At 38.1% G+C, this 24,405-nt stretch overlaps 1 protein-coding gene across 2 annotated transcripts in view; it reads right to left on the minus strand.

The window, feature by feature from the left end:
* The window catches only part of COL24A1 (collagen type XXIV alpha 1 chain), a 147,549-nt gene that overhangs the window by 53,481 nt on the left and 69,663 nt on the right, over positions 1-24,405 (minus strand). For both annotated transcript variants that reach the window (XM_056356293.1, XM_056356292.1), the window contains exons 20-24: positions 23,151-23,204; positions 18,621-18,674; positions 17,249-17,293; positions 11,716-11,769; positions 10,584-10,628 (exon numbers count right to left, since the gene is read on the minus strand). In XM_056356293.1, coding sequence (XP_056212268.1) covers positions 10,584-10,628; positions 11,716-11,769; positions 17,249-17,293; positions 18,621-18,674; positions 23,151-23,204 — 252 coding nt within the window. The remainder of the gene's footprint in view (positions 1-10,583; positions 10,629-11,715; positions 11,770-17,248; positions 17,294-18,620; positions 18,675-23,150; positions 23,205-24,405) is intronic.

The raw sequence follows: 24,405 nt of genomic DNA on the forward strand, positions 1-24,405 counted from the left end.
ACGAGAGCTACCACCGCTACCAGTCATGGCCAACAGTGGGTCTCAGTACCAGGTACAAATCTGTGAGACAAAGAATTACCCTGTACTCTTGCTTATCAAGATAAGGGGTGTGGAGGCACAGTTTCAAAACCTGATGACTAATCACTTTCATGCTCTTATTCCAGAAAGGACAGAAGACATAGTCAGAGCCAAGATGTAACTCAGACCTATTCTCCTTCCACAGAGACACTCCTGATCTCCTGGCCAATGCCACACTGTCTACAGGACTGAAGACACTGATTAGAAAGACGGGTAGCTGTGCCTTGCACCAGCAGTGAACCATTCACTTGACCAGCCCCTGATCAAGCCCGCTTTTCAATTCAAAAGTATTGTCTTTCTGACTCAGTTGCTCTTGTCTGAGAGAGAAGGAATGAATAAGAAGCAGTAACTGTGAATGTGCTGTTGTATCAGCAAAAAGATGGAAAAGAAAGTGCGTAAGTGGAAGTGGAAAGTAAATATATATGGAAAGTAAAACAATAGTAAAGATGGCAAAAGGAATGGAAACCAGTGAAATGGTAAATGCAATAGGGACTTCCAGAGGAATGAAGGGGAAAGAATTCCATGACAAGTTAACTAAATGCTCTTCCATTGCTCCATTCAAAACACAGGGTAAGCATCAGAGACTGAGATAAAGCTAGGGCAGGTATATGCAGAGGCAAAAGAGGAAAAAGCTTACTTAGGAACATAATTTTGGTCCTTAAATCATTTAGTAGGACACAGTGAAGAAAAAGTGCAATCAGAGCACAAAACATCTTGTTCCATCAATATATTAGCCATAAAGTCATGTTTTCCCTGTGGATTTTCTAAAAGATCTTGTGGCTTCTTAAATCCCAGATGTGGATTGGATTGTTACAAAGACCAGCTACCAGGACTGCAGCGAACCTTCGACTCTGTCTCCTTATGTAAGAGGATGAACACAGTCAAGGCAGGTTTGTTGAGTCAGTGTCTTCCAGCATCCCTTCAATCCTTTGGGGAGCAGTGGTGGATTCCAGAATTGAAATTGAATGTATTAGGAAACAGAAAATTAAAGCAAAAAACCCCTGACATGTTCAGAAAATATTACCACCTTATTAAAAAAAGTCATGAACTTTCATTTACAAGGATTTGTGTAAAACTCTCTAGTGACAATAACAGCATTTTAGAAACCTTCTTGACAGAAGCATTTTTGTGGAAAATGAATCAGAGGCCAGATCTCACAACTAACACATGCCTGAGAAAGATGAAAATATCCTGCCAGGGCATATGCTCTGTTTTAGAAACAGGACTGTAGTTGAACAATTGAAAACACATTGTACACTCAATGCAAACCCAAGTATGGACTAATCCATTAAAAAGCTTAGTAGTGAGAAATGAATATTCAACTGGTTCCAAACATCCTGTGGAAGCAGTTACCTGTCAGGTTGTACAGTAATGTGTTCTTCTGTGATAACCGAAAATTTTCCAATCCAAGGGCATTTAATTTACAGTTCAGCATTTTCAAACATTTTTATTCAGTGTTCTTTTAATGAGATGACATAAGTAAATTTAAAATATCTTGCCACATTAACATTTTTCTATGAACATTTTTGGTATTTCCAATTAATTTTCATTAAAATTTGTCCTGAATCTGTGCTGAATTGCTTCAGCCCAGATCCAGCATTCAGCAATATCATAATCTCTGCCTGCTCATTAAGATTCCCATTTAAACATTTAAGAGCTCATCAGCTTCACACTTCATGAAGGACTTTATACATTACAGCACAGTACTCAAAATGAGTACAGCCAAAATGAGCCAGCATTTAAGTTTGATTTTAACAGATCTAAAACTACTTGAGGATCCTTAAAGATTCAAGCCAACTATCTACATAAAAAAACAGCCAAGGGTGATGGACAGAAGGAGGAAAAGTGGATGCTCAGACAATCAGCTTCTATTTCATACCCAGCTCAGATAGAAAAATACTTCTACAATTCATAATATTATAAAAATGAAGTTCTAAGGAATAAATATTAACCTAAGATCTGTTTTGCTAGCCAGACATAATGGTACAATAAATATTTTTTAAATCAATCCATCTGGAGTCTGGTATCATATCACTAATACTGGATCTGAAGATGCATGCCTCTAACAGATGTGACCCAGAACAGGCCTGGACAAAAATGAAGACAAAAGCATGATACAGGTTTACACTGACTGCAATTTGGGCTTCAGAGCATCTGCAGCAATACAAAAGGTAGTTAACCTGTGAGAAAAGAGGTGTCATAGACAATTGATACCTGCTCTGGAATAAAAAACTCCTCTAGTCATAGAATTCTGGCTGAATTTGTATCAGACCAGTGCTTTCACATGACTCTATTTATGATCAGATTAAAAATAGTATGTTGCTGAACCGCAGACAGGCTTTTGAAACCAAGGACTTCCAATAGAGCCTCTGTGTAGAACATTTATTTACTACTCTACCTGTATCAGGTATGAACTAAATGGAGCAACTGTTAATATCCTGCACTTAGAGGTAAGAGTAACACGAAGTTTTAAAGAAAGCCCCGTCTCGAAGACCCCCGTGAAAACTGAATAAAACTAACCAACAAAGAAACTGGGAAAAACAGTTCTAAAAGCATCACCGAATTTGACTCTAGTTTCAACAAGGTCTTCTTCTAGGCCAACAGTCTGGTTTTTTAATACTATGCAATACGTGGATGCAAACTGACTGCATCATGGGAAAACAAAGTTTTAGCTTTTATCACCTCCCTCTTTCAAAATTTTTTTAAAATTATTGAGGTGTTTAAAAAGGATTTTCATCTTCAGGGAACAAAATCAATTTTGGAAGACATATTTCCTCATAAAAAGGAGAAACTCTAGTAATTTGGGTTATGTGAATGGCCAAATAAAGAATATAAACTGATGCCAGTTTACTTACAATTTACTACCAGTTGAATTACTGAATTATTTACTTCTGTGTCCCTTAATGACTAGTATTACATTTGCCCTCTAATGGCACTTTAGTTTGAATTACCAAAATGCAAGAGTAGATTAGAAACGGCCCCAGGTTAGACCTTGGTACCTGAGGAGCTCTCGGCTGTCAGCTGTGCAATCTGCTGCACATACACCACACAGTGATACTGGCTTTGGGTTGTGTGGTCCTTTTTTATTATTCAAGGTGGTGGTTCCACCTTTAAAATTTAGAAACTATTTCTTACCTCATAAACACAGTACTAAAAGAGTGACCGTAAGATCTGTAGCTGCTCTATCCAGGATTATGTCAGGAAGTATCATATTTGAAAGGCAGATGCTATTTTCTTCTTTTTGGTAATGAGATCTGGCCATCTGTTTCATTGGCATTTTCTGTCTGTTGAGAAAGTTACTTGATAATCAACCAGAGGCGATAATCTGAGTGAAAATCTATGCTTTCTTACTGCCAGTGGAGAAGGTGAATGAAATCAGAGACGCACCATATTTGTACCTTGCAGCTGATGTTTCACTCAATTTTTAGAGGACTCAAAACTTCAACTACCTGAATATTTGAAAGGCAAAATATACTGGCACCATTGTTTAATCTACAGCAGTTTTAGAAAAGAAATAAACAGGTTAAATTTTGCTTACAGTAACACCAGTGTAAAGTAGAGTAATTCTGTTTGATAGCATTATGCAGAGAAACACTTGCATTTAAAGGAAGCTAGCTCACGCAATGGCAGCAGGCTGTGCCCACTGACAAAACCTTGGAAGCTAAACTGCAGATGCCAAGTGCAGTTACTATTCCTCTGTATTTTCTTCCCAAACCACTAGAATACATTAAGTTAAATTCATCAGTGCAATTCAGACAGAGAGTAAAAGTGCCAAACACAGAAAAGACTGGATGTGTGCCAATACCTACGCTATTACTGAATAAGTTTAGTGCATGCAGAAACAACTTATACTTCATTATTGCTAAAATACCCTTAAACATTTTTCTCATATTTTAGTGCTGCAAAATCACTTGGGCATGCAAATAAGTATGGATATAAAGCTAAAGATTGGGTGGTGGGAAAACAACAACGCAGCTGCAAAATAACTACCGTACAGGTAGCATCTGACTCCCTCGAAAGGCTAAATTCCTCTCTTGGTCAGGGAAAGAGTGGAGGACTGGTAACGCTTTTCTGACATTCTACTAGATCTGCAAGGGTTCTATTTGTATGTGAACCTTTTAAAAGACCATGAGAAAAATGCAGCCTGAGGTCAGTGCTATACGGGCATTCAGGACACAGCTCACTCGCTGGGAAGGACACTGCATTTTACACAGTCTACTTGCCACAAGTGTGAAGTGAATTGAGTGACATAGACTGTCCAAATCTGAAGTATTTTCACTTTTCAAGTGACAATCAGAATAATGACATTTATAGAAGTTCTTGGGTTTGACTGTCAAGTTTACAATGGTAGCTTTTTGTAATCTGTACAAAGGAAAAAAATAAATTCTTCTGAAGGTAGGTATTACTCCAGAGTATCTTGGCTAAACTGGATTGTGCTAGAAGTTATTTATATTTATGCATCTAACTACTAGCTTTTTTTCTTGGGTAACAAACCTCACATGGAACAGATTATCCTTCTCTTTGACTGTTCTCAGTGGTATAGGGAGTGTTGATTTACTTAAGGTGGTAGTCCTAACTTGCAAAACCCTAAAGGGTGTGGGACTGCAGGTATTCTGTGGGGTAACATGGCAGCTGAAATCAGCTGAGGAAGAGCACTACTAGCAAAAAGTCCTTCAAGAATAATGAGCAACAGCTTGAAAAAGCTAACCTCCAGATATTGTAACCTGTTTCCCCACTGTTCTTGAGAGAACGACCTAGCAGCAATGACTAGGTACATATCATATACAAAAGTATATGAGTTCATCTAGGGTAAAACCAAGAAGCACAACATAGATACAGAAGTATCATTATTACCATTCACTGTAAGATCTTCACAGAACTTGGATTAATTTGCATCAAATAGATTTCTGAAAGCAGCTGAACTAGTTCCTCCTTCTGAAGCCCTTGGCAATGCCCCATGCATTCACCAGTCTTTGGGGGGGGGAAAAAAAAAAAAGTTTTCCTCAGTTGACTTTTCTTTTGGCCTATGGCTTACAGTTCTCATTTGCATATCTCCAAAGCCCAGACTTTTCATGATAGTTCAAAGAACTCCTTCTATTGAGCTTCCTGAAAACATCAGTTGAAACCCATTTAATCTTTTCTTCAAGCAAAAGGAACTGCAGTTTCCATTCCCCATGAATTAAGCATCCCTGGTGCGCAATTCAGCTAATTTTTACCTCTGCAGGAGATGTGGTAATTACTTTATGGGAATTATTCTCAAAAGCAACTCAAATCCTAGCACATGGCCTGACTGCACCGTTTTCTTGCCTTTCCACAGATTCTCACAGGCGGACCATTTTCAGCCTGCTGTGGAGCTGCCGTTGACAGCCTGAATATAACTTTTTTTTTCCTTTGCCGGACCACAACTGTCTCCTCTTTTTTGCTTTTGTTGACAGAGGAAAGTGGGCAGGCAGGGGGGTGGGGGTCAAGCTCTTCTCATTTCAGCTTAGTTTCTCTTCTGTTGTTTCAAAAGCTATTTGCAACTGGGCAGATATGCTGACACGTAACTTTTCCAGGTCTTTGAAGATTATTTTTCCAGGATTTGTGTTCATGAACTCTGCTTATTTCAGTTTGTCCTTTTGACACCACTTGTACATGCTGCAGCTGACAGTTCTACCCTTGTAGTCTGTCTCAATATTGTACAAATGTAGTGATTTCTAATTCAGAAGTGTATGGGCCAAGGGCTGAATTTCTGTAATGCACCTGGCAAGGCCAAAATTAACAAAAGTTAATTGGAATTAACTTGCACCTAGTTATTCAGTATGGCCCATTCTGCAATGCCAAACAGTAACACAATCTTGACAGGTGACTGTTTTAAGTTCAGATGAGTTCAATTTTGTGCCATAAAAGCTGACCAATTTATTGTTTTCTTAAATCTTCCCTGACGCTTTAACATAAGTCATTTGTATGAGATGCTTGACTCTGGTTTCAGGTATTTGCCATCCATCACTGGATAGCATCTAATCTAAGCATACAAGATGCAGTTGCACATGTCAGCAAAGAGGGATTTTTCCTCCCCCAAATGTAAGGGCAATTTTCTCAGTACCCAAAGTGATGGTTTCTTTTGAAATTCATGCCAAAGGATTTTTCTCCTCAGCAGCGTAAATTTGCTCTGCCTGCTGTCCCTCACTTCTCACTATCTTAACCAATCCCTCTCCCATTGGACCTGATGGTCCTGCCGTTAACCGAGTATCTTGCAGTAAAGGATGGCTGCTGGGTTCTACTGCAGCTTTGGGCTCTGCTTACCCAAGCAGCACCACCAGCAGCTGCCCATCTCCCCCTTTAAACAGGGCATGTGCTGTAGCCAAAGAAACAGTTTTTGTTGTAGGACTCTGTTAAGGATCGTGTCTGAAGTTTGATCTTAGGCACATTACTGATCTAATATTAAAATATGTCATTTTAAGTTTAAGAGCACAGTGAACATTTTATAAATTTATTCTACTCAGTTTCCACGCTGGGCAAGCGTCCATAAATGCTTCATTCAAAAGGTGATCTGAGGAGTCAGCAGCTCCATGTGATCTAAGAAATGTTGGACAATATGACTTTTAGCCTATTGACAAAGCTGTATTTCAGCACTTATCACATCTTACTAGACTGAATAACCAGCATTATGGTCCAGTCTCCTGCTGTTGAAACTTCACTGCTTGTACACAGTTGCCATCTGTATTTTTCTAAGCAGATATTAAGCTGTACTTGATGTGGAAAAGCTGCTACAGAAAAGCGATAACTATTCTAGTTATCATAACAGACAGCAATGACAGATGTATTAGTCAAAGACAGAAGACGAATGATACCAGGAAAAGTAAGAAAATGGAAAGAAACAGAACAAAAATATTGGTGCCACCCTTAGGTATCAATAGCAAACACACACGTTCTTCATATCATAATTTGCTATGAATTCAACATTTACAGCATTTATTATGGCAAAACTGCTTCTTATTCAGGAAATGCACTGGTTTTCTTTTGGAGAACTAGAATACTGTGACGGATTGCTCATTACTGAAACCCAAGTATTATATATTTCAACCACAGGCTTAAAAGTGTGCATCATATTCTGTAATTTGAAAAACTCAGTCAATAGAGATCATGAATAAACAACAAACAATAGATAAGCAAAAAGGGAAGGAGGGGTGGCACAGAAGAAAATGTACACACAGAGTTTTATTAGACATTGGACTTCCTATCAACTTTTTAGTAATGTCTTCTTCCCTTTGCCTTTACCATGAAATAGACTGTAGAGTAACAGCACATTGTTTAGTGCTATTTGTACAAACCTTCTTTGTACTTGGTGTCACCAAGCATCTGGTAACACAGACTTCACAAGGCATCAGTAAGGACACATGCCTTACTCCATACCTTGTTTTGGGCTCCATCTCAAAATCTGTCACAGCAGCTAGCTGTATTTGTACTTTGCTCTTGTACTTTGCCTTTTGTTTTTCAAACTTTGCATGTGTGTGTGTGTTGTATTCTTCAGTCCAGAGATGTCCTGGAGTCATCATGTATGCCACCAGAGCAAATATTGAATAGCTGGGAGTGGATTTACCTGTGAATTAAGACATTTGTACTCTCTGCGCACACCAAGGAAAAGAAAAATTACTTGTTACAAACAGAAGCTGGTGAGAAGCTGGAAGTAAAAACTGCGTCCAGTGTATACAGAGGTGAATTGCATCAGGACTCACATCTGGAAAACCATTTTCTGCATATGAGAAAAACCATCCTCTTCCTCTAGTACTTTTCAATTTACTTAGGAAGAGCTTAACTGTTACAGATTGCAGTGGTGAATAAAGGGAAGGGGTTTTGAAAGGTCTTCCTGTCAGTTCTGCTGAGTGTGTTTGAAAGGCTGTCTTCTGCTCTTGGTGTTTTACCATTGACCTTAACCACAAGATAATATATACTATCCCCCTAAAGACCATGTAGTGGATGTCAGTTCTCTGCCGCCAGATAATACAAAGGCAATATAATGGGATCAGGGGCCTAGGAAGCTCTTTTGATTAAAATGCACATACATAAAGCAGAAGACATTCTACAGTCCACAAGTAAAAATCAAGAGTATTTACCAATAGCTTATAAATCACTTCATTTCTCAGGTATCTCACGTTATCCTGTATCATATGCAAATTCTACAAACAGCAAGTGTGGGAAGTAATAATTACTGATGGTCCATAATGACCTTTCTTTATAACACTGTAACAGGGCTGCAATGCCCTCTCTTTTGGCACAAAGAGTATTTTTATTTTATTCTTGCAGCTTGTCTCTGACTACAGTTAAGTAGTTAGTATGATTATTTTATTAACCATCACTGCAACATATAATTATTGATTATATATTTGTGCTAGCGAATATTACATTTGTATTAGAATGGAGCTCATTTAGTGGTGCATGATACAAAATACCTGAGTCGTGGAAAATGAGTGCATTGAATTCAAGTTCACTGAGGAGCAAAACAAAGCCCATGACAAATCCAGAAACTTAAGGTTAAGTAACTAGCTTCTGTGACTGGTTTGTGTACTGTTATTAATGTAGTAACTGAAAATTGAGTTTAGCTTTGTTTTCTGTTGAGGATTTTGGTGCATGTGGCACTGTACAACAAAGTAAGTGCTATCAATTTTCCCTAATATGTTAGAGGCTGAGAACCAGAATTCACATGCAATAAAAGTTTCGTTTTGCTCAGTGTTTGGAAAAAAACAAAAGTGCAAGTGTAATGCTGGCTGAGAAATGCTGATTGTATGGACAAGAGCTTATATTACTACATCGCCGCACAGAGCCATTTTTGGATCTCTCCATAAAAGCAACACAGTGTTATGACATCTCACCAGTTTTTTCTCTACTGTGACATTGTCATTCTCCAGTGCTCATCCACATTTGCCCTAATCATGCACCAATATAAAAACCTCCAGATTTTCCAAACAGTACCATAAGGGAACTATTGCTTTAAAGTTATGATAAGAACCTGACAAAATGAAGGTTTTGCTATGTATAAAATGCTGAACAAAGCTATTGATCAAGCTGTTTCTAAAGTATACTTGTTACGTTTAGAGATATGCTGGCTGACTTTTAAGTGGACCTTATGGCATTATATAGCATTATTGGTTCCTCTCTAAGCAGATACCTGTAACTGACTGAGCGTCCAGCTTCTCAGTTCCCTTCCCTGGAGCACAGAGCCTTAAGAGTACACAGAGAAGCTGGACCTCATTTATAAGCAGTTCAGATAATTTCAGCAGTAACCATCCATTTGATGAGCTGTCTGGGGTACGTCTGCTTGGTATTTTGCAGGCAATGGGGTGCTCACTCCGACTGCCATCTAAGTTGACCAGAGTTTATGTGAGCAGTACAGCACTGAGCCTAAACCAGGGGCATACATAATTCAAGAAGTAAACCCAATATAGTCATGTTCTACGCAACATCTGGGTAGCTCAAGCATGGGTTAACAAGCTCACATCTGCTCATAATTCCCAGGCAAAAGTTAAAAATACAAAAGGGCAGTGGATGAAATCAACCAGAGAGAATTGCAAGGCAGTATGTTTAAGTGACAATTATCAACTAAAAAAACACCTACAATGGAAGAACTGGGAAAGATAACGACTTTAAAAAAGAAGGATTGTAGACTGTGGATCATGAACTGAGTAATAAACAACACTATCACAAAAATGGGCACGCGTATGCAAGAATGTGGCTTGAAAAAAGCATTTTTTCCTTTCTCTCAGCCGTCTTAACAGTAAGCTGGAGTCACAGATGTTTAGATTAATTGGAAACAGTCTACAGGAGAGTAAGTGTGACTTCAATTATCTAAAAAACATGGAAAGCTAACTGAATTGGGACTGTTTAGCTTGAAAGAAAGAATCAAGGCGGCAAGCAATAACAACGATCATTTGTAAAATGCTGTTTCCAGCAGAAGGGAGTCAGGTTACACAATTGGAAGAACTTTTTAAAAATAAAGTTAGAAAAGCCCTGGGCTGCTTGCAGGTCACAAAGCCTTCATTCTTGAAGCTTTTTAATAACTGTCTAGCTAAATATTTGTCAGGAATGATATAAAGATAACTGATACTGCATAGGCAGTAGAGGATGAACTATATGTCACCTCAAGGTCACTTTGAGCTCTGCAATTTTATGGAGGGTAGACAGAACAAGTCTGCAAATACATCTCAGGCGAAACATAGCCTCTTGAACAATTTAACTGGAAGCAGCTCACTTGTTCACTTACTTGAACGAGCTTTGGAAGATCCCTATAACTACCTGCAAATATTCATTCAACCTATTAGGAAGGAAGCAGCGTTAATTCTGGAAAATGCTTGAAATGGGGAATTTCTTTAAACAGTATGATTCTGAAAGACTACAAAGGTACAGCCAACACACCACAGCTTCAAAGCAAGGCAAACTTAATCAGAAAGTTACTGCAACAAATTACTCTTTCACACTCAAATAAACATAGAATTAAAAATAAAACCAGAAAAAGAATTCAAGCTTACTGCTTCCCCCGTATTTCCAAGGTTTCCTTGGTCTCCTTGTTCTCCCTGTTAAATGCAGAAAACAGATGATGTAGTTCATTAGAAAAGTAATTTCTTTCATATGTGTATACTGAAGTCCTCTGTTTTCCTAGGAGCCTCTCTTTATTTTCTAAATTTCATCTTTCAATTTCTACTTTAAGAGCTAAAATTAAGCAACCAGCAAAAACTTAATTTTGTCAGTGGTAATTTTGATTTCGTAAAAAGATGCCCTAATGTATTTAGGACTTGGCCACAAAAATGAAAACTATGTATTAAGGGCTCACTAAATACATTGTCAGCAAATACTATAAATGAATGATTCAGTTTTTATTGAAATATTCCTTTCAGAACATTACCTTTATTATTTCATAACTGCTTCAAAAGGAAATGTTACCTGTACACACTATTGATAACTTCAGTTTTGTTATGAAATATTAGGAAAATTGACATTTGAATGACATTTTAACAAACTTCTCCCCCTCTCCCCAAAAGCTTGGAACTGGCATTAAGTACTAGATGAATTCATTCTGTTCTTAGTAACGCTACAAGTCATGTTATGTGTAACTCCAGAACATTTTGCTACGCATTTTACAAGTGGAAGCTGGGTGTATATGAACTATTGATTATCTGGCTACGACTATAATCTCAGTGACCTGTTGAACAGCAGTTTGGGTACTGTTTACTCACACTGCAACTCAGCACTAAGAAACCTTTACCTGTTGCTGCAAGCTCCTCTTTCTTAAACCACAGCACTTCATCTCAGCACCCCTCACAGCCCTGAAACCCTGCCAGTGCAGTAACTGCCCATGGTCCCTTGTTGTGCCCAGGCCCAGCCACCATCACATCCATGGGCAGCTAGATCTCATTTTAGCAGGTGCTGTTACTTGCTCACACATCCCTGTCTCCTAGAGATGCACAACTTCATTTTTTCCAAAATGGGACCTTGCAAGAAAGCAGAATCACTGGTATGATATACCAGAATATACTGGTATGATTATATGGAAGCATGTGTACTCATATCCTTTCACTGGCATGCCACTGTATATAGCAGCGTATAACTGCACACAGTTGATACTCCAAACACATTTTATTTCATACATAAAACACCACTTACCTTTAAGCCTTCCAGTCCAGGATCACCTACATAACCTTTCTGTCCTGGCTTTCCCTAAAATAAAGATTAGGAGAAAATATTGTAAACCTTGTATTTTTAAAAAATAATTTAATCCTAATTTTTTTATTTATCAAAATATGTGCACTGAAAAATGTACAGTTTAGTAATGTTTAATACCAACATTTGCTTCAAATGTATTTATAAATCTACATCTGAAAATACACTGTTGATTATTGCAGCAAATACTAGCATAGTAAGCAGAATCTGTATTAACTCTTACAGCAGTTAATATTGAGAAAAACTAGTCACAATCCAAGAATCAAACACATTTCAATTTACAAAACATATTAAGGAGACAAAGAAAAGGCAAAGTCATGTTCTCTTTTGGCTAATTCCAGCAGAATAGGGACTCACACTAACAGAATTTGATGTTTAGACTTCAGGAACTGGTGTCATAACTGTCCTTCCTCAACCACACAAAATCAGGTCAAATATCCTCTCCTCTTTGTTCATCAAATTGAGTATTTCAAGCCTCATCTCTCTCCACTAGCATTTTGCTGCTGATAGATCTTGTTGCTTTGATACCCTGCTAATAACATATTGTTACCTGGAAGAAATACAGCAACATCAGAGCAGGAGGCCATGGAGTAACGAGATCTTTAAGGCATTTTATAACATCCCTCCCTCCCTCTATTGTCACTCACACAGACCCACAAAGACATAAAACCCAGAATGCTTTTCTCCTGAACCATCAATTAGATGGTTGTAACTTAATTATGTCTCACTTTTAGGAGGTAGTTTTCTCTCCAGGTGTACTTTACTTCCTCTATGACATAAAACATGGCCTAATCCTTCGGTTATCTGAACAGCATTGCCCTGCCTAGACAAACTTTCCCCATCTGCTCAGAGGCAAAGACCCTAGTCCAAAAGTAAAGGTCCAATGGACTGGATCTGGCTCTTGAGCAAGTTGCTAATGAGACTGCTGGAGCTTGACAACTGCAGAAAGAAAATCAATATTTTAATGATTTAGTATCAAAAAGATGCAGATTTCTGCTAAAAGGAAATGATCAGCTGCTGTTCCAGCAGACTGAGTAACTGCAATCACAGGACTGTATAATGAGCTTTCCTTTTCCACATTGGCTGTTCTGAGACAAGAACAACTAAAGCAACAGGTAACAAACAGATTTCTTCAAAAAAAGATGGGATTTTTCCATTTGGCATTTTTGCTCTGGCTGCTCTGTGCCTGTCTTTCAGAGCACAATGTATGTGAGAGTTTCTGGGCATCTGAGAAAACATTCTATTTCCTTAGTAGGTTCCATGATATCTTATATTAATCCCTTTTTATCTCTCTCATTCCCTGCTTGCCTGAGCGATTTCATTTTGCCCTTCAAGTTCTAACAAATATCACTGCTTTAGAAACATGTTTTTGTTTTTACCAATGGATTAAAACATGGCACAGCCAGGAATGCAGGGAGAAAAGACTGCAAAGAGAAGTTCTGAGAAACCCAAATAAAGCAAGTCATATCTTTCCACAAGGCTTAGCAAAGAACAAGTGATTGGCTTCTGCAGATTACTGCATGCTGTTTAACTACTTTGCTGCAAAGAACCTTGATGCCTTTCCAGAGAGCAAGACTGCAACATAAAAAAAATGTTTAAAACAAAATTCACTGAAAGAAAACTAGTGGCCACTATTAACTACCTTGATAGCTTTAGTCCTATCAAAACTGAATTGGAGTTACAACTTTTAGATGTTTCTTGGCTGTAGTACCCCAGCTATGTACTAGCTGCAAAGGATGCACAACAGATGGAACTTCATCAGAAAACAGAACAAGTGGATTTAACTGGTAAAGCAATCTGAAACATACAGATTTGGCTTTAAACAGAAATGCAATACAACTGTAAATTACACATGCAGGAAAAGCCACTGACAGAAAGTTGAAGTAAGGATGACTGCTTTTCTGCTTGCAAACCCCTAAGAAGATTACTCTTCCAGGGCAGGGTAATCCCAAAGGAAATACCCGTTTCCTAAAATAATGGCTGAAAGTTCTGTCCTTCCCTTTCAGAAAACAGCAACCACCTGTACTTCCTTTCAGCTCATCATGGGTTCATACAGGTGTGTGTATTTTAATATAATAATCTCCCACATCATTCTATTCCCATCCTTCCATAAGCTCCTCACATGCCTTCAGCCTACAGGAAGATATATGCCACCTTCGGAAAACACTTCACTGGGGGAGCAGGAGCAGCTTTGGGAGCACTTTTCTCTGTCTTCAGGAGGAACTGATCACCTTATGATTATGTAAATACCAGCTTTTGTTTTACCCATGTATCTTAGAAAGGAATCAACTCACAAATTCTGTTTTAAACCAGAATGTAAAAAGGAATCTTCCTTGTTCTAAAGGTCTTTTCTGCTCCAGCAATAAAGATTAATAAAAAATGCACCAATGCTTGTACTGGCTGAGCTACATTGACAGTTACAGTATTAACATTTGGACAGCCTTTGAAAAAGAGAGTTAGGTGGGAAGAAACTGAATAAACACAGTCACTTCTTTAATGTGGCATCTACTGTATTTTCACAGGACAAATAAATACTAAAAAAAGCCAACAAACCAGCATATTTTTTTATTTAGAAGGATTAATTTAAGAGAATGTAAGTATTTGACTTTGGAATAGAGTAAGTGGGAAGGTTTGCAAAGGAATGAATGAAAAATCAAATAGTGAGATCAAAAACATCTTCCTAAATTCAAACAGGCTGAGCTCTGTGGAACCTGACATATATTCCGAGTAAGCTGGGAAACATCCTCAGAGTTTTGGCTCCAGTTGTCTTAGAGACATGGGAATTCTTTTTCAAGCTAGGACCTGAGAACCAGAGTGTAGGTTCGTATTCACCTGCTGTTCCAGTAGAAGATGATGTATGTTGCTGGGGGTTTTTTGGTCTCATGCATATTTTTTAAAGCAAATATTAAAAACAAGGGCAGGGGGTGAGAAAAATGGAGATTTATGGCTGCCTGCTTGGCGCATGCCTAAAGCTGAACTGGGGGCTGAACACTGACCTGAAAGCTACACAGTAGAAGAGATCAGGGATTCCAGAAGCACTAGAAACCTGTCCAAGAGAAAACTAGAACAGTTTCATAAGAATAATCAAAGGTTTACAATATATCACCTACAGGGATACTTTACCCAGTTTAAAGAAACCCTAAGAAAGTCAGGCTAACGGCGGCTGAAAAGAGGACTAACCTATTAACCATGCCTACAAAGCAAGTGTGTAGGACAGGAGGCAAGGTGGTAGTGAGAAAGAGACAGGAAAAACTTTGAGATAGAATGGGTCTAGACAGTAGAAAAACTGTCTGTAAAACATGCAAAGGGCTGAAGCAGATTACCAAGGAGAATGAAGAATCTCCACTCCTGGAAGCTGCAAAAACCAAGTTAGAGAGACATCTGTCAGCTAAAGGTGTAGCCGACAGCTGATGGCACCTAGGGGCTACGCGTGGCCAGACCACTTCTTCAGGTCCCTTGAAAAGACCTCCCCTGCCCCCATGGCTATTTAATTAGTATAGTGACAACACAGTTTTCATAGAATTTATTTTTAGATGCAGCATTTAATACTTTAAACTCCTTTCATGGACAATGGAAAAAAAGCCTATGTAAATCCAATGAATGTGAAACTGCAATCAAGCAAGCATAATTTTAAAAGACAGATGTTCAGCAGCTTCCTGACTCAGTCCTGCCAAACTATATCAGATTTAACAACTTCGTGATAGGGACTGTCTCTCTCCACCAATGTAATCACAGAGCATAAGTTACAAGCAGGAGTGAAGAAATAAGGACAAGCAGAGATGGAAGCAGAGTTCAGAGCAGCAGTGCAAACAAGTTGGCCTGGAGCTCTGAAAAAGCTGGAGCCAACAGAAGCTGTAGAATCCAGGCGAGAGCAGATGGGCCCAGGGACAAGGGAGGAAAACAAGCAGGGCTCTCCATCAAGCAAAATTCCCATCTCCCCTACACCTCTCATTTCAGAAGGAGACGTTAGCCAGCAAGCTACTAAAAAAATGTCTGGAGACAGCAACCCTGGGCCCACCTCAGATCCCCACATTCTTGTTCAACCACTGCTTGTGAGCGAGAGAAGCCAGGGAGGCATAAGACATGCCAGTGGTGTACACATTTCCCATTGAGAGAAAACAAAACCAAAATAATTTAGGTCAAACTGACCCATAATAGATCACCAATATTTCAGTTTGCTAGGTTACACAGAAATTTTTCCTGTTGGGTCATTCTGACACCAGCTGATGGTGGCCTGTGCATGCCCAGCGATACAGAGAATGTGAAGGGAGGTGTCTCATTGCCCGTGAGTCACCTGCTGCAGCATCTTCTTTTCCAATTGCCACAGCACAACATGGGAGATGCTGTCCAGCCATGAAGCCTTGCCCAAGAAGGAGACTCGGAGTATGATGCAGCCAAAATAAAAATTTCCATGAGGCTCTTGGCAGAAGCTCAGGCAGATTAAATTGAGTATTAAACTGAGTCACAAAGTGTTTTGAAATTCTGTTCAATTTTTTGCATGTTTTTCTCAGTTGAAGAGAAAGATTTTTGGATGTGGTGGGGTTGGGGTTTGGGGGTTTTTTTTGTGTGTGTTTTTGGGTTTGGCTTTTTTTTTCTTTCACCTAATCATGTGGAAAATAAGCAGGTTAATATTATTTCTAACAGAAAGCAAACTCCCAGCTTTGAAAAGCTAATGAACAGGAAAAATGACATAGGAATATATCCACTCTAGAATCAGGAAAAAATACAGGAGAAGGCTTTCCTAAGTTCACGCAAGAAATGCAAAGTTATCTGAAATGGAGACCAAGCCAGGGATTATACCACACATAAGAAAATCAAGTAACAGCAGAAGATCATATTGCTTTCAATAAACTTAGTGATACTCCTGTAGTCTTTAGTGCAGGCTAGTATTTATTTTTACCTTAGATCTTTTCTAAAAATAAGCTTCAAGTCCACTGAAATACTCTTAGACACTAGTACATTTTTATAACTAACAAAATTGATTGTTAGTTTTGGACTGTTTAGAACATTCAGCACAAACAGCATTGTGACATTCCAGCTTTACTGTTCTCAACAACTGTCTACCAGATCAGTTTGAAAATGATTTCTTAAAGCATCCGTCCTTTATATTTCTCCCTGTCAGCCAAGTCTTAGGGTAGGTTCTTCCTCAATATAAATATTTTGACATATCAGCTGGTTGAGTTCCTAGGAAGTGCCTACTGGTTTCATCTATCTCAAAGAAGCATGATAAGCAGTTCGTTACTGACTCTTTCCTTTTCAAAAATTTTATTTTGTGCACCACGGCTGTGATTTCCTTTCAAATCCTTTGTATACAAAATGATTTCTCCTCCCAGACTTCGCTTTGAGCACATGCTGAGGAAAGAGACGTATTTATTTAGGAGATGCCATTTTAACACAGTCACTTCTTACAGCAGATGTACCTTTTAAAGCAGTACTTCTGCTGAAAAATAGCCCTAACAAAATTACTTATACTTACTCTTGGGCCGACTCCTCCAATAGGTCCAGCTGGTCCTACTTCTCCCTAAAAGAAATCAAGACTTCAATAATCTTGATGCCAAGTCTAGCTTTGAAAAAGAAAATCTGCAGATAACTGTTCATATTTATCATATTAAATCTGCTTCATATGTGTTTATATATGTCCAAGTCTGACAGAAACACTTTAAGAGAGACTAATCTGATTTCAGACAAATTCATTAGCCAGAAAGCCATGCCCTATGTAGCCAGTAGATGCAGGCAGAAAAGCTGTGAAACTCTCAATAGCAATATTTTCACATTTTTGAGTAGGGAGAGACTCAGAAATGATGGGTCAACCTCTCTGTCTGCCCTGCAGGTACTCTATTTTAGCAATTCGTGACACGACTATAAAAGCAGTAGAAACATTCCTGCTTTTCTCTTCCATATTATTATGGCACAGCCACCAAGTTAGCCAAGCCATTTTGCCAGGGTTTATCCTTACCCTTTCTCAGGGATGGAGGGAGGCTGGCGGTCAGGCTTGTCAGGTGTGTAAGAGAAGAAATACTGTGACACTGTGCCTGTACTGCGCAGTGCACTGATATAATTATGCATGATGAGGAACTGCAGTGTTAACTCTTCAGGGTTCACTCACTACCCAATTATATTAGAACATGGATTTGTATCAATGCCATGCCAGGACATCATGTTGTGATCATTTTAAGCTTTAGTGATCCTCTTAAATATGGAAGATTTCCCCCAAGTTTTGGAGGAAATGATACACAGCCTTGTCAATTACAAGTGATAGGAAAGAGGAATTAAGTAATCCTATCTGCAGCTTCCTGGCTTCTAACTAAACAGATCATGTTAGATTTTACTCACTCACAATCTGTCATGGAAGCCTACAAATAAGCTACATAAAAGTCTAGAGGTCTATCACCAAAACCAATGATTAAATTATTTCAAATTTATTACTTTTAGTGAAAAAGACATGAGTTCTATTTTAAGATGATGAATTCAGAATACTAAATAAATCTGTAAGATTAAGAGCTGCTTTCCTCCCCCTTTCAATTAACAGTGGTCTAACTGTTTACTTAAGTGTTTCTAGGACCCTGTAATTAAACTGATATATGGTTTCTATTTCCATACCACCCCCTACCTCCCATCTCCCCAGTTTAACTAAATGAACCACACCTGACTCTGGACACATTATTTGAGATTCCACAGAAATAACTAAAATAAACCACGTAATGGATGCACAGCCCCATAAAGCTGCTAAACCCTCTTTGGCATACTTGTCAAAACCTAACTATGGTTGTCTAACCCTCTGCTCCTCACAACTTTTTCTTTTAAACATAGACATCTAATCTCTTGATTGGATAATTTTTCCATCTTACCTGAACTCCTTTGGGGCCTTGTGGCCCTGGAGGCCCTCGGTCACCCAGAAGTCCCTAAACATTCAAACAAACACAGTGAGAACTTGTATCAACTAACCATGAGGTTGGTCTAGCTTCTCTCCTCTTACAAACCTGGGCAGAAATGCAAAACTGAGGAAGTAGACCTCATTTCTTACCAGTGTTCTTAGGATTTCCCTTAGGAAGCCATGAGAAGATACAGCAGAATTTTACTATCTGCTGGAAACCTGAGCATCTTACAGAATTCTACCACATAGATTTTTCGGAAGCTTTTTTCTTTTGTCTTTTTGAAAAGGAAATAAGAAAATATTGGAGCTTGCAAAAGAACAGTTCCCGTGTTTTGAAGATGTAAAGCTTGCCTTCATATTAAGATTAAAGCAGAACCAATGTAACTCTTCTAGATCTTTAGATTTAGATTCAGGTAGCCTTTAGCATAAACACGTGATGACAACATTGCAATGGAAATGAACTACGAAGTGTATTTAGAATACTAGCTTGTCCAAAACTACTTGTAAATTGCAGCCCTTACGTTTCTGTCAGGATTATATTCAGCTTCCCAGAGATAAAGCACCTTATCTTCTGCCAACTCTGAGTTATCATGACTTCTCACACCAACATTTTCAAAACTTTGTTAAAATGACTTTGCAGCTAGCAGTGTGTCAAAAATCTCGGTCATCCCAATTACAATGGTAGTAATTGGGAAAAGCACTTGATCTGGCGTAGGACAAAAAAAAATAATAATCTCTGTAAACATATTATTAATGTTCTGGGAAAGCTAAGCTTCACATTATCAGATAAAGCAACAAGAACAAAGAAACTGCCCTTTAGAAGAGATATGATTAGCCTCTGAAGAAAGCAACGGTGGAAAAGTTCCAAGTGTAAGCCCTATTAATTGCTTACTAATGAAGCTGAAGTCTAGACAGAAGGTGCAGGCATTGGTCCAGTAACAGTTTACTTAGCACACGAAGTAAAATGGAACTGAAAACAGAACAGGCCACCTCAAGGTACTGAGTTTCATCAAAGAGCCCATCAGTCTGGGGAGGACTGGGGTGTACTGCTGTTTGACATAGCACCACAAAAGTGACAGGACGGCTTTTAGTAGCACTATGTAAGTAATAATCTTATGTAGTTGGCCATGAAATTTTTTCATTGACAGAACTGTTAGTAAAGCACATTAGGAGATACAGCTTTCGGTACTATGCAATTGCACAGTGGAAATGTTAGCAACACTGCTACTGTACACACTCTTCCACTGCACTTAACTGGATCTGGAAAAAAGTCCCAGACTGAAAATGAATATTAAGACTAAATGAAGTTTCCATCTCCCCTTTGAGGTTTCAGGCAACAAACAGAAAATGAAGGTAGTCATTACACATGTCCCAAAGTGTCTGGAAAAAAACAGGGGAGTCAGCAAATGGGGGTATCCTGTATTTCACATACATAACTTCCCAGTTGACTATCCCTTCCAGAAGTGGTGAAACTCCTAATAACCACTTCTATTAATCGTGTTATCCAAACAAACATAAGTGAGCACAGGAAGGAAGTTCTCAACCACTTCCATGGTACAACACACACTGCTGGAAAAACTGCAGCTGTAGTCAGCATATTCTGATCATCTTTTCCCGTCAGTTTTCTCTGTTACAGAGCATAAATACTTGCAAGAATAACATATGAAACAAACTAAACTATTCCAGAACATCTTAAAAACAATCTTATTCCCCTTTTTTAAAATGTGTTTTGGGGTTGGTTTGTTTGGTTTCGGTTGTTGTTTTTTTTTTTTTTAAAGTAGTGGTGGATCAAGATCAAACACCTTCTAAAATATTGTTTCCAAGCAGAGTAATGTGCTGTAGACCAAATTATGTAATGAATCCTTTGAACGGTATTTTAGAGAGGTCAGACTTGCCAATTACTGCACTAATTTAGGGAAAATTGACAATCCAGAACTTCTACTGGTATGTAAAGATGGCTCATCACACTCACAGGGCCTAAACTCTTCACCAAGAGGTTGAATTTCTCCCACACCAACTGCTAAAATATAAAGCTTACCCTACATTCTTGTCTTTTAAAATAGGTATATAAACAAAAGCATGAAAAAACCAGCAGCACTGTGAGAACAGTTTTCTAAGAATAAAAGCTGGAGGAATTTTTTTAAAACTGCAGTCAACACAAGACTGCTGGGAATCCTGAAAGCCAAACATTTCCAGTGTTATGCAGCCCTTCTCCCTTCGTACTTTGTGTAAGAATTCTTTCAGTTTAGTAAGCCATCAGTTCTCCCTGATTAAAGCAGGCTGTCTAAGCCTTTGGTCTCTGAGGCCAAATGTGCTGGAGACCACTGAATCTTGTTCAGCTATGTAATTCCTGTGTCATAAGTATATATATAAAGTAATACAGAGTCTTAAGCTTTGTGAGCTACCTTTTAGTACTTTTTTTGCTGGAATCTGTGAAAAGGTAAGAGATAAGTAATGTATATAATTAAACATCAACCCACTTCTAACAATAACATCTAATTTAACACTTTGGATATAATGTGGAATATCATCATCTCACTTAGTGAAGAAACTGGGCAGTAGGGATTAGATTTCAGTTACATCATTCATGTACAAATTTGGAGGATTAAATCTGATCTGCAGTTCAAGAACTGCTGTATTTCTCTTCTATTTCCCCTAGATCCTAGACACAGTGTTGCATCAAAATATTTTTTTAAGTGCCCTGGTTAATTCACAAACACAGGAGCAATTGCCACTGCAATGGCTGGATAAAACTCGTTCGTATAAGGCTGCTAACATTATATATACATAAAAACAAGTTAGCAAAGCAATAAATCAGAACTGAAGAAAAAGCCCACACTTGCCTCTGGAAATGTATATTAACTGCTCCCCAGTTTGCCACATCAGATAATGAGTTCTCAGCCTTCCTAGCAAATTCATCTCTGGGCTATTTTGGGACGAGGCTCTTGACACAGTATGTCAAGAAAGGTATGAGATGCAGAAAAGATTGGCAATTTGAGATGTTCTCAAGAATGATTAACTTTGGCATGGAGTGATTGTTGGTCTTGCAGGTACAAATAATACTGTATCTTTGAATTATTTACTGGTCCCTGTCTTACATTTTCTTGAGTAGTCTGCCACAGAATCTCACAATTCTGTTGATGGGAAATCTTGTAAGTTCCATCACTGTTTTTTCATAGTCAACTTGCATGTTCTGTCCTTGGACAAATGATATTGTTGGTTTTGCACAGTTCTTTTGCCTCACCAATTTCTGCTCTCTGGTTTACTTAGCAAGCTCAAAAAGGCCCTTCATTTGGTGGGAAAAATAAACTGCCTCTCAGAATACAGTCATTCAAGTATCCTTTTCAGCATCTAGTCCCACCTGATTGAGTCCTTCTGGAATACAAATGCCCAGAACTGTGTGTGCTACTTAGATAAAGTTTTGTTGTGCTTTGTGCAGTGGCATTAACAAGACACCTTGCCTTATGTGTTCTAGAATTTCACGTAATTTCTAACTGCCTTATTGTGCTTTTATTTCAGAGAGATCTGGGATCTGGCGCTGTCTTGCCAGTTGTGAAGCTCGAAGTTTACTGTAGGATTTATTGGTTTAGTCCTTGCATGCATCAGCCTGGAGTAACAGTAGTGGAATGAACTAGTACAAAGTGCAGTTTTTAAGAACATCTAAAGATGCTCAACCTCATTTCACATACAAATTCCATTCCATCATACTTGTGCCTATTTATCAGTGAAAAAACAATATAAGAATAGTCCCAAGACTTGTGAGTGAGGAACTTAATTGGTACTTGTCTTTCAACAACAAGTAGTCAATATTTAGATATTATTCAATATCTTCAATAGATATCAAATCTTCCTCTGGGTTAATTTCTGAGCCACCTGCACTTTTTGTACTAGTCTCTACCTTTTCCATTTTAAACAAAAATTTCCCATATGTGATTTTATCCAAAGATTTATTGAAAACTCTATACATGTGAATTATTGCCTAAGCTGGTCTAAAATATTAGTCTACTGACAAGCAGAGGCTACATTAATCTGGCACAGTAATTTTTTGGTAGAAAAAATAATACATATAATAATAATGGATAAAATTTATCCATCTTTTAATCTGGCTTGTGAATTTTACCATTTTTTCTATACCTTTAGCTACCATTTTTTCAAATTTTTTTTTTTTTTAATTCTGTATTACTCAGTTGAGACCTATAGAGAACTGCATGTATTTATTTAAATATAGGTTAAATATATGTCACTTTCTAGCTCCGTAGTGTTTTCTCCAAATTTCCTTGCACTTGCCATAATATGCTTCCATCTAACACAGTAATTACCTTCATAACTGCATGGAGAGCATTAAACACTAGATTAACTTCCTGATATAAATACCTGAGGCAAAGAATCTGCATTTTGACAGTAAGATTATCTTCTTATAATGCCAGTGTCCATCTCTCAGAGCTTTTCCTCAAAGATTTATACTGTTTTTTGTTATTCAGAATAAGTTTCCCTATAATCTTACCTTAGGACCTTCAGGGCCATTTAATCCAGGTACACCAATATCTCCTGGAAAACCCTAAAGAAATCATACAAACAAATGATTTACAGAGTAGGAACATTTCCAATGTACTTGTTTTGATTCTGTTCATTCATTTAACAAACCTGAATCACAGAAACAAGAAATAAATTTGTTCTGCCATCCCCAAAATGTCAAAATCCATTAAGTTTCCTTGAAAGGACTTGGAAAAGTGACAGATTTTAGGCAGCATTCATTAAACTCAATTTCGCAGATGTCAGTATTGGTTTCATTTCTCTTAGCGTAAGACTTTTTATCCACTAAGCAACATTTGAAATTAAATCACTGGATTGGTATTGATGCACAAAAACCCCCCACAAAGTAGCCAGCACCATGTTCTGTACTTATGAATTCAAATATTTTTAAAAAGAAAAGCTTAGAGCGCCGCTGAAGCCCTTTAATCCTTGGCCACACTTTAAGGACGAGATCACTGCAAGATTAAGAAAAGGGTAGAACGCCTTTTGCCTCCAAATCAGCAGGTGCTAATCCAGGTCTGGCTGGCAGTAAGTGAAGGTCACCAGCATGTATTATTATTCTGAATAAGCCTTTGTGAAATAGTGTATGGCATAGGTCCAGCTGCTGGTAAAGAAAAGATGAATATGGAAAGGAAATTAATTACCTAAAATTATCACCCCAAGCCATCTGTCCAGTAGGCACTGAGTGGGACACCATGAGGATGCCTGCGTCAGAGGAATCCAGTGCTACAACTAGAACACTTTATAAGTAATGACTGTGTTTTAAGGAAACAAAAATGATGCAGCTAAGTCTTATGCAACACAGTAGTGAGTTAACTTTCATAAACATCTGGTGAAGGAATGTAATCTTTATATTTGTAGGATAAAGTAAAGCACTGGTAATTGACTCTAGTTAGCACACGGCTTGCTCAGTCCCCTGCCAAGACAGTATTGGATTTTGTTATTTTTATAAATTTCATTAAATCCTTCCTATTTCATTAAATCTTGCCTATCTAAAAATAGAAAAGACTGTCACTGAAAAGTTCTTCCTCTGAGTAAAATATTATTACTACCTCTGCGCATGTCCATTGCCTAACACTAGTAAAAACAAGTTTCCTTCTTCCTTAACAAAAAAATTGTTGCAGATTCAAAATTATAAATATCACTCTTTGCATGCATACTTTCCCAATAATGGAAATTAAAGCATCATATATCTTCAGAACAATTTATATAGCTTCTCATAAAGA

This window comes from Falco biarmicus, chromosome 11 (assembly GCF_023638135.1).
Source record: "Falco biarmicus isolate bFalBia1 chromosome 11, bFalBia1.pri, whole genome shotgun sequence".
NCBI classification, from domain to species: Eukaryota; Metazoa; Chordata; class Aves; order Falconiformes; family Falconidae; genus Falco; species Falco biarmicus.